The sequence below is a fragment of the Rhinoraja longicauda genome, chromosome 19, assembly GCF_053455715.1.
Source record: "Rhinoraja longicauda isolate Sanriku21f chromosome 19, sRhiLon1.1, whole genome shotgun sequence".
NCBI lineage: Eukaryota > Metazoa > Chordata > Chondrichthyes > Rajiformes > Arhynchobatidae > Rhinoraja > Rhinoraja longicauda.
In genome coordinates, this window is record NC_135971.1 from 12,131,258 (window position 1) to 12,144,325 (window position 13,068).

The 13,068-nt window shown below is 49.2% G+C and overlaps 1 protein-coding gene across 1 annotated transcript; it reads left to right on the forward strand.

Annotated features, from left to right (window-relative positions):
* The first annotated feature begins 8,507 nt into the window (after window positions 1–8,507).
* On the forward strand, window positions 8,508–12,735 carry LOC144603133 (CD59 glycoprotein-like). The gene is made up of 4 exons (XM_078416282.1): window positions 8,508–8,614; window positions 9,639–9,983; window positions 11,142–11,252; window positions 11,938–12,735. The coding sequence occupies exons 2-4, from the start codon at window positions 9,932–9,934 to the stop codon at window positions 12,123–12,125; spliced, it is 351 nt and encodes a 116-aa protein (XP_078272408.1). The 5' UTR covers window positions 8,508–8,614; window positions 9,639–9,931; the 3' UTR covers window positions 12,126–12,735.
* Window positions 12,736–13,068: the final 333 nt, after the last annotated feature.

Genomic DNA, 13,068 nt, shown 5'->3' on the forward strand with positions numbered 1-13,068 from the left:
CGCCTGAGGTGGATTATTCTCCGTTCAATCCCGTGCACTTCTGCCAGTTCCGTGTAAGCTGTAACAGCCAAGGAACTGCAGCTTGTGGTTTACACCAAAGAATGTCAAAGTGCTGGAGTAACTGAGGGGGGGGGGGGGTGGGGGCAGCATCTCTGGAGAACATAGATGGATCGGGACACTTGGTGAAAATCCCTGACCCGAAACGTCATGTTCTCCACAGATTCTGCCCGACCCGCTGAGTTACTCCAGCACTCTGTGAAACGTCACCTGTCCATGTTCTCCACAGATGCTGCCCGACCCGCTGAGTTACTCCAACATCTCTGGAGAACTTGGATAGGTGACGTTTCTGGTCGGGAGCCTCCACAGACGCTGGCTGACCCGCTGAGTTACTCCAGCACTGGCTGTCTCTCCGTGCCCGCCAGGAATGGGTTTAATCCTGTGTACAGACAGGTAACTGCAGATGCTGGTTTGCACCAAAGATAGACACAAAGTGCTGGAGTAACTCAGAGAGTCAGGCAGCGTATGTGGAGGACATGAATAGGTGACGTTTCACGGAGTGCTGGAGTAACTCAGCGGGTCAGGCAGCATCTGTGGAGGACATGGATAGGTGACGTTTCACAGAGCGCTGGATGGAGTAACTCAGCGGGTCGGGCAGCATCTGTGGAGAACATGGATAGGTGACGTTTCACAGAGTGCTGGAGTAACTCAGCGGGTCGGGCAGCATCTCTGGCAAACATGGGTCGGTGACGTTTCGGGTGTCACCCTGCTTGGAATGAAGAATATTTTAGTTCCTTTCACTTGCCCCGAGCCTACAGGTAAGTTACGATCGTTAACTGTACGATATGTATTGTATAATGGAAGTTGACGCAGCTAAAAAGCTGCCTGTGTATTTTTGTTTGAAAGAACGTGTTGGATCAGTTCTGGGATTGTTACTAATGTTTATTTCTGAATAAATGCTTGATCGAAGTGACAAAGTGTTTCAGTTTGCCCTTTCTGTTCCTACGCATAATAGCCAATAGGTGCATGAGTAGGCCATTCGGCCCTTCGAGCCAGCACCAGCATTCAATGTGATCATGGCTGATCATTCTCAGTCAGTACACCGTTCCTGCCTTCTCCCCACATCCTTAAGAGCTATCCTTAAGAGCTCTGTCTAGCTCTCTCTTGAATGTATTCAGAGAATTGGCCTCCACTGCCTTCTTGACCGACCGCTGTTAAACGTTGAAGAAGGGTCTCGACCCGAAACGTCACCCATTCCCGCCCTCCTAGATGCTGCCTGACCCGCTGAGTTACTCGAGCATTTTGTGATACCTTTGTTTTAAACGTTGCTGAGACTCTAACTCTGCTAGGCATTTCCATCACAATATGTAAGATGACGTATAAGGTTATCAAGGGATTGGACACGCAAGAGGCAGGAAACATGTTCCCGGTGTTGGGGGGAGTCCAGAACCACAGTTTAAGAATAAGGGGAAGGCCATTTAGAACAGAGACGAGGGAAAACTTTTTCACTCAGAGAGTTGTGAATCTGTGGAATTCTCTGCCTCAGAAGGCAGTGGAGGCCGATTCTGGATGCTTTCCAGAGAGAGTTAGATAATGATAGCGGAGGCAGGGGGTATGGGGAGAAGGCAGGAACGGGGTACTGATTGAGAATGATCAGCCATGATCACATTGAATGGGGGTACTGGCTCGAGGGGCCGAATGGCCTCCTCCTGCACCGATTCTCAATGTCCTGTTTCCTTTATCATCCTTACTTTTTTTGCATATCTTTCATTGTTCTTTATCTCTCCACATCGCCGTCTATATCTCTCTTTTCCCTTATCACTAACTGGTCTGAAGAAGGGTCTCGACAGCGAAACGTCGCCCATTCCTTCTCTCCAGGGATGCTGCCTGACCCGCTGAGTTACTCCGGCATTTAGTGTCCGCCTTCGTTCACGGTGAGAACTCTTATTAGAAACATAGAGAAACATAGAAAATAGGTGCAGGAGTAGGCCATTCGGCCATTCGAGCCTGCACCGCCATTCAATATGATCATGGCTGATCATCCAGCTCAGTAACCTGTACCTGCCTTCTCTCCATACCCCCTGATCCCTTTAGCCACAAGGGCCACATCTAACTCCCTCTTAAAAATAGCCAATGAACTGGCCTCAACTACCTTCTGTGGCAGAGAATTCCACAGACTCACCACTCTCTGTGTGATGAAATGTTTTCTCATCTCGGTCCTAAAAGACTTCCCCCTTATCCTTAAGTTGTGACCCTGATTCTGGACTTCCCCAACATCGGGAGCAATCTTCCCGCATCTAGCCTCTCCAACGCCTTAAGAATTTTGTAAGTTTCTATAAGATCCCCCTCAATCTTCTAAAGTCCTGCGAGTACAAGCCTAGTCTATCCAGTCTTTCTTCATATGAAAGTCCTGCCATCCCAGGGATCAATCGGGTGAACCTTCTCTGTACTCCCTCTAAGGCTAGAATGTCTTTCCTCGGATTAGGAGACCAAAACTGTACGCAACACTCCAGGCGCGGTCTCACCAAGGCCCTGTACAACTGCAGCAGAACCTCCCTGCTCCTATACTCAAATCCTCTTGCTATGAATGCTAACATACCATTCGCTTTCTTCACTGCCTGCTGCACCTGCACGCTTGCTTTCAATGACTGGTGCACCATGACACCCAGGTCACTTTGCATCTCCCCTTTTCCTAATTAGCCATCATTCAGGTAATACTCTGCTTTCCTGCTCTTGCCGCCAATGTGGATAACCTCACAATTATCCACATTATATTGCATCTGCCATGCATTTTCCCACTCGCCTAATCTATCCAAGTCACTCTGCAGCCTCCTAGCATCCTCCTCGCAGCTAACACTGCCCCCCAGCTTCGTGTCATCCGCAAACTTAGAGATGTTGCATTCAATTCCCTCGTCCAAATCATTCATATATATTGTAAATAACTGGGGTCCCAGCACTGAGCCTTGCGGTACCCCAGTAGTCACTGCCTGCCATTCCGAAAAGGACCCGTTTATTCCCACTCTTTGCTTCCTGTCCGCCAACCAATTCTCTATCCACCTCAACACTGAACCCTCAATACCGTGTGCTTTAAGTTTGTACACCAATCTCCTATGTGGGACCTTGTCCAAGGCCTTCTGAAAGTCCAGATATAACACATCGACCGGTTCTCCCTTATCCACTCTACTAGTTACATCCTCGAAAAATTCTATAAGATTCGTCAGACATGATTTGCCTTTCGTAAATCCATGCTGACTTTGTCGGATGATTTCACCACTTTCCAAATGTGATGCTATCACATCTTTAATAACTGACTCTAGCATTTCCCCCACTACCGATGTTAGACTAACTGGTCTGTAATTCCCCGTTTTCTCTCTCCCTCCCTATTTAAAAAGTGGGGTTACATTAGCAACCCTAATTGTTCTATTGTTATATTAAATATTCTATTGTTCTGTTGCAAATACCTCCATTTTGGGGCATGCCACATATGGGCGGAATTGTAAGCCCATAAACTTGGGTGGGGTGGAGATGTGCTGGGGATCTAGTTCAGCCATAAATCACTCACATGGGTGCAGCACTAGGTTAGAACAATACACCTACAGATGCATCAGAAAGCATTTTATTGGGAAACAGCTCCGTCCACTAAAGGTGCAGCAGGCAGTGAAGAAAGCGAATGGTATGTTGGCATTCATAGCAAGAGGATTTGAGTTTAGGAGCAGGGAGGTTCTGCTGCAGTTGTACGGGGCCTTGGTGAGACCGCACCTGGAGTTTTGTGTGCAGTTTTGGTCTCCTAACTCGAGGAAAGACGTTCTTGACTTAGAGGGAGTACAGAGAAGGTTCACCAGATTGATCCCTGGGATGGCGGGACTTGCATATGAGGAAAGAATAGATAGAATGGGCTTGTACTCGCTGGAATTTAGAAGCTTGAGGGGGGATCTTATAGAAACTTACAAAATTCTTAAGGCGTTGGAGAGGCTAGATGTGGGAAGATTGTTCCCGATGTTGGGGAAGTCCAGAATCAGGGGTCACAGCTTAAGGATAAGGTGGAAGTCTTTTAGGACCGAGATGAGAAAACATTTCTTCACACAGAGAGTGGTGGAGTCTGTGGAATTCTCTGCACAGAAGGTAGTTGAGGCAGTTCATTGGCTATTTTTAAGAATAGAGTTAGATGTGGCCCTTGTGGCTAAAGGGATCAGGGGGTATGGAGAGAAGGCAGGTACAGGTTACTGAGCTGGATGATCAGCCATGACCATATTGAATGGCGGTGCAGGCTACGAAGGGCCGAATGGCCTACTCCTGCACCATATTTTCAATGTTTCTATGTTTCTATGTCCAATACCACCAGAAATTGCGGAGAATTGTGGACGCAGCCAGACCATCACACAAACCCTACCGTCTATATCTCTTGTTGAAAGACTGGAGCGGCTAGGCATGTATACACTGGAATTTAGAAGACGAGAGGAGATCTTATCGAAACGTATAAGATTATTAAGGGGTTGGACACGTTAGAGGCAGGAAACATGTTCCCAATGTTGGGGGAGTCCAGAACAAGGGGCCACAGTTTAAGAATAAGGGGTTGGCCATTTAGAACTGAGATGAGGAAAAACTTTTTCGGTCAGAGAGTTGTGAATCTGTGGAATTCTCTGCCTCAGAAGGCAGTGGAGGCCAATTCTCTGAATGCATTCAAGAGAGAGCTAGATAGAGCTCTTAAGGATAGCGGAGTCAGGGGGTATGGGGAGAAGGCAGGAACGGGGTACTGATTGAGAATGATCAGCCATGATCACATTGAATGGCGGTGCTGGCTCGAAGGGCCGAATGGCCTTGTCCTGCACCTATTGCCTATTGTCTATTGTGTCCCTCTTCCCCGCCGACCCTCAGTCTGAAGAAGGGTCCCGACCCAAAATGTCACGTGTTCCTTTTCTCAAGAGACGCTGTCTGATCCAAAGATAGAGACAAAATGATGGAGTAACTCAGCGGGGACAGGCAGCATCGCTGGAGAGACGGAACGGGTGACGTTTTTAGGGTCGAGACCCTTCTTCAGACTTGCCAAAATCACATGTAGGAATTCTCCCCTCAGACCACGCCAGAGATGCTGCCCATCCCACTTTATTCCAGCACTTTGTACCTATCCATGTTCTCCACAGATGCTGCCTGACCCGCTGAGTTACTCCAGCACTCTGTGAAACGTCACCTATCCATGTTCTCCACAGATGGTGCCTGACCCGCTGAGTTACTCCAGCTTTTTGTGTCTAACCACAGTGTGTGATTGTGGATGGAAGGGGGTGTCCAGTTTGCCTGGAATGTCTCTGATCAGTAGTTCCTCTCCAGGCATCACATCTGGCGGTCTGGCGTAGAGCTTTGATGCGCATTGCTTTTCTGCCTCATGGCCTCTCACTTCACGACGAGAGGAGTTTAGATTAGTGCTGTCACATCTACCAAGCGACAGCGAAAAGCTTTTGATCAGACACAAACAGCTGGATTAACTCAGCGGGACAGGCAGCATCACTGGAGAGAAGGAATGGGCGACGTTTTGGGTCGAGACCCTCCTTCGGACCGGTTAGCGATAAGCGATACACCAAACGCAAACGTGTCAGGAACAGACGAGAGCATTCGATTCAATTTGAGATACCAGCTACCAAGACAGATGTGTGCAGCAATTCATTCTTCACTCGCACAATTAAAGCATGGAATAGTCTTCACCCTGCTGCAGTTACTCAACCTGACGCAACTACATTTAAGGCAGCTCTTCTCCAAGAAGCCCTTGTTGATTAAGTCCATACTCCGCCACCTCCAGGTTAAATTCTATTTGGAATATTTTGGAGGACCAAGAACCAAGGGAAACGAGAGAGATAGACGGTGATGTGGAGAGATAAAGAACAATGAATGAAAGAAATGGAAGAAAAGTTACGATAATGAAGGAAACAGGCCATTGTTCGCTGTTTGTTGGGTGAGAACGAGAAGCTGGTGACTTGGGTGGGGGTCGGATGGAGAGAGAGTGGGAATGCCGGGGCTACCTAAAGTGAGAGAAGACAATGTTCATACTGCTGGGGTGTAAGCTGCCCAAGCGAAATATGAGGTGCTGTTCCTCCAATTTGTGTTTAGCCTCACTCTGACGATGGAGGAGGCCCAGGACTGAAAGGTTAGGTTGGGAATGTGAAGGAGAATTAAAGTGTTTAGCAACCGTGAGATCAGGTAGGTCCAGGCGGACTGAGCGAAGGTGTTCAGCGAAACGATCGCCCAGCCTGCGTTTGGTCTCGCCGATGGTCTCGGCGCTGTGAGGCAGCAACTCTACCGCTGTGCCACCGTGCTGCCCTGAATCTCCCCGTATCTGTTGAAATGCAAAAACAAGTTGCGGCAGGGAGATTGCTCCTGGCAGCTCAGAAACGGGTTCTGCTGCTTGTTTCACTGCCTTCACGCACAGCAGTCCACCGTGGGAGGACGTGCCCTGTTCCGCTTGAAACTAATTGGAAATCTGAATCGAAACAGAAGGCAGCAAAAAGGTTGTTCAGGTAGTTTGGGAAAAGACACAACGTGCTGGAGTAACTCAGCGGGTCAGATAGCATCTGTGGAGAACATGGATAGGTGAAGTTTCACAGAGTGCTGTAGTAACACAGCGGGTCAGGCAGCATCTGTGGAGAACGTGGATAGGTGACGTTTCACAGAGTGCTAGAGTAACTCAGCGAATCAGGCAGCATATCTGGAGAACATGGATAGGTGACGTTAGACAGAGTCCTGGAGAAACTCGGCAGGTCGGGCAGCATCTCTGGAGAGAAGGTATTGGTGAGGTTTTGGGTCAAGACCTGATACGTCACCTATTCCTTTGCTCCAGAGATGCTGCCTGACCCACTGAGGCACTCCAGCTTTCCGTGTCTATCTTATATGTCAGGACCTTGACCCAAACTTGGACCCTTGACCACTCTAACTCCAGAGATGATCAATTTTGAAAAAAAATGCTCAAGTTTCTCCAGTAAAACGATTGAAGGGGATTACCAGCCTTGCTTACCTTGAACAGATTTGCAATAGTTTTCATTTGTTTGTCTGAAAGATACAGGGTGGAAATGGGCGCTTCGTGTCACCGAGTCCGCGCCGACCGGCGATCCCCGCACACGAACACACGAGGGACAATTTTACATTTACACCGATCAGCCAAAACATTATGACTACAGACAGACGAAGTGAATAACATTGGTTATCTTGTTACGATGGCACCTGTCAAGGGGTGGGATATATTAGGCAGCAAGTGAACAGTCAGTTCTTGAAGTTGATGTGTTGGATGCAGGTGAAATGGGCAGGAGTAAAGACCTGAGTGACTTTGACAAGGGCCAAATTGTTCTGGTCAGACGACTGAGTCAGAACATCTCTGAAACGGCAAGGTTTGTGGGGTGCTCCCGGTCAGCAGTGGTGAGTACCGACCGACAGTGGTCCGAGGAGGGTCAGACCACAAACCGGCGACAGACAGGGTGTTGGGCGCCCAAGGATCATCGATGCGCGAGGGCAACGAAGGCTATCCCGTCTGGCCCGAGAGAAGGGCGACTGTGGCACAAGTCACAGAATATTTCAATGGTGGTCATGGGAGGAACGTGTCACAATACACAGTTCATCGCACCCTGCTGCGTGTGGGGCTGCACATGGAGGACCAACAGCATATTAGGCAGGTGGGCATCGTGCTTTGGCTGATCAGTGTATAACCAAGCGAATTAACCTACAAATCCGTCCGTCTTTGGAGTGTGGGAGGAAGCCCACGCCCTGCACGTCCTGGGATGGCAGGACTTTTATATGAAGAAAGACTGGATAGACTCGGCTTGTACTCGCTGGAATTTAGAAGATTGAGGGGGGATCTTATAGAAACTTACAAAATTCTTAAGGGGTTGGACAGGCTAGATGCAGGAAGATTGTTCACGATGTTGGGGAAGTCCAGAACAAGGGGTCACAGTTTAAGGATAAGGGGCAAGTCTTTCAGGATCGAGATGAGAACGTTTTTTTTCGCACAGAGAGTGGTGAATCTATGGAATTCTCTGCCACAGAAGGTAGTTGAGGCCAGTTCATTGGCTATATTTAAGAGGGAGTTAGATGTGGCCCTTGCGGATCAGGGGGTATGGAGAGAAGGCAGGTACAGGATACTGAGTTGAATGATCAGCCATGATCATATTGAATGGCGGTGCAGGCTCGAAGGGCCGAATGGCCTACTCCTGCACCTATTTTCTATGTTTCTATGAGACAGCGGCCGTGGTCGGGATGGAACCGGGGTCCCTGGCGCCGTGAGGCAGCAGCTCTAAAACTGCGCCACCTCTTTACTGCGCTGGCTAAGCAAGAAGGTCAAGGTGCAGGAGAGAGATTGCATCTGGCATCATGGATACGGGTTAGTCAGGCGTACAACTGCCTGCAGTAACGGCAGTCAAGTTTGAAGAGACGTTATCTGCTCGACCTGAAACAGTCGCTGGAAATCTGAATCGAAACTGAAAGCAACTCCAAAGGCTGTTCACGTGGCCCTGGGGAATGGCACAAAGTGCTGGGGGTAAACAAGGGAAGATACTGAACTTTTTTCTCGCCTTCCACATTCACAGTGAGGAATGTGTTGTGGGGCTACGAAAATAACTGCAGATGCTGGTACAAATCGAAGGTATCACAAAAATGCTGGAGTAACTCAGCGGGTCAGGCAGCATCTCTGGAGAGAGTCACTGTGGTGGATGTTCGTGTCAAAATGTATTTTGTGTGTACTATTGCTATAACTGTACGTCAAATCAACTTCCTGATATGTTGCAAAGCATACTTGGCTAATATAGTACGATTATGATTATTAGGATTATGAAAGAGTTAAGGAGGAATTTATTTCGTCAGAGGGTGGTGGCTAAAGCACCCGTGGTCGGGATCGAACCCGGGTCTCCGGCGCTGCATTCGCTGCAAGGCAGCAAATCTGCCGCTGAGCCAAACTTGTATTAACCATCTGTTGTTGAATAAGGTTAACATAAATAGTAATTTGCTAGACCAAGTGGACCCATTGGGCCCAAACCTCCCCGGCATTGGTGCAGCACCCTCTCCTCCCTCCCCCTCCTCTCCTCGCCCTACCCCAGCTGGTCAGGCAGCATCTCTGGAGACAAGGGAATGGGTGACTTTTTGGGTCCAGACCCCTATTCAGACTGATGTGAGGGAGGAGGGGGGGACAAAGATAGGATGTAGTCAGAGACAGGAAAACTAGTGGGATAACTGGGAATGGGGAGGGGATGGAGGGAGAGGGAAAGCAGGGGCAATCTTAAATTAGAGAGTTCAATGTTCATACCGCTGGGGTGTAAACTGCCCAAGCGAAATATGAGGTGCTGTTCCTCCAATTTGCGCTGGGCCTCGCTCGCTCTGACAATGGAGGAGGCCCATGACAGAAAGGTCAGACTGGGAGTGGGAGGGGGAGTTGAAGTGCTGAGCCACCGGGAGATCAGGTTGGTTGAGACGGACTGAGCGGAGGTGTTGAACGAAACGATCGCCGAGCCTGCGCTTGGTCTCGCCGATGTGGAGAAGTTGACATCTGGAGCAGATGAAGGAGGTGGTGCAAGTGAGGGGAAATTTGTGTGTGTGTGTGTGTGGGGGAGGGGGGGGGGTTCGTATCTATATTTTTCGTAATTACTTAATTTCGCAATTATCATCTCTTCCAGTTGTTCAAGGTTCCTTTACCTCTAAGCAAGGCATCAGTAATTCGTCCTTTAGCTTGCTTCCTCCCACTACCTCTAGAAGACCCTCCCATTTGGCAGAATTACAGGAGATTTTCAATAAAGACTCAGAGAGCTGGCATAACTCAGTGAGTCAGGCAGCAGCTCTGGAGAACACGGACTGGTGACGTTTCCAGCTGGGACCCTTCTTCAGATTTCAGGGGGATTGAAAGACTTCTGTTCGAAATTTTTTCCTGTTCCCTCTCTGGCCTTCGAAGCTCAGCAGCTCAAATCCAGAGATGAATTGCCTTTTGGTCCTGGTCGCTGGTCTCATTCTCAGCGCCCCTCTGGGTAAGAAAATCAAAACTATTTTGTTGTCCTGCAGTTTAATTGTGGAAAGGCATTTTAGATTCTCATGTGGGATCGGAATTCTAGGTGAAAGATTTAGCCTGTGTGTTTGTGAACATGTAGGGAGTTTGTTACTGAATATGGAGTTCGTTATTGTCAGGTTAAGTGTTTTATTGTTGCACTGGACAAAGTCTGTTGCCGGGTGGGTGGGCGGGCGAGGAGGGACGGAGGAGGGGGAGGGGAGTGGGGGGGAGTGGGGGTAGGGTTGGGACAAGGGGGAGGGGAGTACACGATAGCACGACGATTTTAAGCCCACCTTACTCACCGTCATCCCTTTGGTGCTAATGGAAGAAGTTTCATTGAAATCGGTGTTATATTTTTTAAGTTATTCCACATTTTAAAGTTTAAATCTATCTCCTAGGGAGGGGTGGAGGGGAGTGGGGGTGGGGAGGGGAGGGAAATGGGGGAGGGGAGTGGGGGGAGGGGAGTGGGGGGGAGGGAAGTGGGGGGGAGGGGAGTGGGAGGTGTGGGGTGGGGGAGGGGATGGGGGGGTGAGGGGAATGGGGGAGGGGAGTGGGGGGGGGGGAGTGGGGGTGGTGGGAGGAGTGGAGGGGAGTGGGGTGGGGGAAGGGGGGTGGGGGAAGGGGGCTGGGGGAGGGGAGGGTGCTGACCGATGCAGGAGAGGCTTTGGGTCCACTCCCCCCGCCCCACTCCCCTCCCCCACCCCACTCCCCTCCCCCACCCCACTCCCCTCCCCCACTCCCCTCCTCCATTCTCCTCCCCACACCCACTCCCCAACACCTCACCCCCACTCCCCCCCGCTCCACTCCCCTGCACCCCACCCCTCCCCCAATTCCCCGCACAGCCCCTCCCCTCTCCCCACCTCCGCTTGAGACTGGCAGCTCGGTGAAAACGAGTTACAGACAAGGAGACTCAACAAGGCGACTTTCAAGCCAGTACAACCACTCGGATGGGAGAGGGTCTCGACCAAAACACCACCTCTACCTCTTCTCCAGAGAGGCTGGCCTGACCCGCTGAGTTAATCCAGCAGTTTGTGTCGGGACTGTTCTATGTTTATTGAAAGGGGGTGCTCGTTTTCAGAGCAGCCGCAGAATGAGCTACAGGTGTCTCTCACACAACCTTCCCTGTTCTCACATACAGGTAACTGTTTGCGGTGTTACTACTGCCTAGAAACAAGGGACAGATGCGTGACCAATTCTGTTACATGCTCTAGGAATGACGAGCAATGCTATCTTGGGAATGTGACGGTTGGTAAGTAAGAACCAATTTGAGATGCACACCTCTAGCTTAGCTTGGTTTAGAGATACAGCGCGGAAACATTCCCCCACCACCCTTTGTGTGAAAAGGTTACCCCCGCCGATTCCTATTAAATCTTTTCCCCTTCACCTTAAACCTATGTCCTCTGGTTCTCGATTCTACTTTGCGCAAGAGACTCTGTGCATCTTCCCAATCTATTCCTCCCATGATTTTATACACCTCTATAAGATCACCGCTCATCCTCCTGCGCTCCAAGGAATGGAGTCCCAGTCTACTCAACCTCTTCCTGTAGCTCACAACCTCTAGTCCTGGCAAAGATGTAAAGACTGTCCAATTCTGTGAATCAATAGCTGATTTACTCATAAACATGCGAAATTCAGTGGCATTCACACAGTGAGCAGTGGGTGTATGCAACAAGCTGCCAGAGGAGGTAGTTGAGGCAGGGACTATCCCAACGTTTGAGAAACAGTAAGACAGGTACATGGATAGGACAAGTTAGGGTGGGGGGGTGGGGGGGAGGATATGGACCAAGCGCAGGCAGGTGTTACTGGAGTGCTGGGACATGTTGGCCGGTGTGAGCAAGTTGGGCCGAAGGGCCTGTTTCCACGCTGCAGCGCTCTAAAATGGTACATGATCTATGAACACAGAAACTATTTAACTGCCCATTCTGTTTCTCCAGCTGGTGTAACGTTTTATGAAGCTGGATGTAGTCCTTCTGCTCTTTGTGGTTTTCAGCAAGATATTGGAGGAGTCTCAGTCGCTATCCAGTGTTGTAATACTAACCTCTGCAACGCGAGTGACCAAGTTAAATTATCTCTTGTGCTGTTCCCTGCTCTGGTGTCAGTCTGGTTTGCAATATTTATGTGAAGCAAATGCATAATAATAATGCACAGTGTAAACGTCCGGGTGCTGTATGTCGGAAGACCAGGGATGATGAGTCTTAACACTTGATTTCCAGGAGATGAGCTGCTTAATCTAATAGATGTTCTGCAATTCCTCACATTTCCAATTTACTTTTTTTTGGTATTGATTTGAATGATGCTTTTGTGATGATTACATGCATACAGCTTTAGTAACTCCAACAGAAGGCAGTGGAGTCCAAGTGAATTGAAAATTTTAAGGCAGAGATAGATAGATTCTTGATTAGTGCGGGTGTCAGGGGTTGTGGGGAGAAGGCAGGAGAATGGGGTTGGGAGGGAGAGATAGATCAGCCATGATTCAATGACGGAGTAGAATCGATGGGCCGAATGGCCTAATTCTGCTCCTATCACCTGCTGTGTGACTTGTGGCCTTATGACACTGGGTTAATCTCGGGAGGCTGGACAAGCATGTTACGCAGGCAGCGCTTGGACAACCTCTTCCTGTTGACGAAGCCCATGCTAATACACAATGCTTGATATTTGCAACCTTTTAATAATTTGGATGATAATAATAATCATATAACTTGCAGCTTGTATCATTACTCTGTTCATCTGTTGCCGCATCTCAATAAAGTACTGATTTTCAAAAGAAAATGTGAGCGTATTCCTTTCTTTCATAAGTTCCGGGACCAGGATTAAGCCACTCGGCCCATCGAGTCTACACCGCCATTCAATCATGGCTGATCTTTCTCTCCCTCTCAACCCCATTCTCCACATAACCTCGGACGCCTGTACTGATCAAGAATCTGTGTCAAAGCCTCTCTCAAATTCTCCAAAGCAATTTCAGAAAACTGCCTCACATGTGATCATTACTGCACTGGCATCAATGGTGGCGCAGCGGTAGAGACAATAGACAATAGACAATAGGTGCAGGATTAGGCCATTCGGAG

Coding starts and splice junctions, on each gene's coding strand:
- LOC144603133 (XM_078416282.1), top strand. CDS start 9,932: ATGAATTGCCTTTTGGTCCTGGTCGCTGGTCTCATTCTCAGCGCCCCT. Junction 9,984..11,141: donor CATTCTCAGCGCCCCTCTGG/GTAAGAAAATCA, acceptor TCTCACATACAG/GTAACTGTTTGCGGTGTTAC. Junction 11,253..11,937: donor TCTTGGGAATGTGACGGTTG/GTAAGTAAGAAC, acceptor CTGTTTCTCCAG/CTGGTGTAACGTTTTATGAA.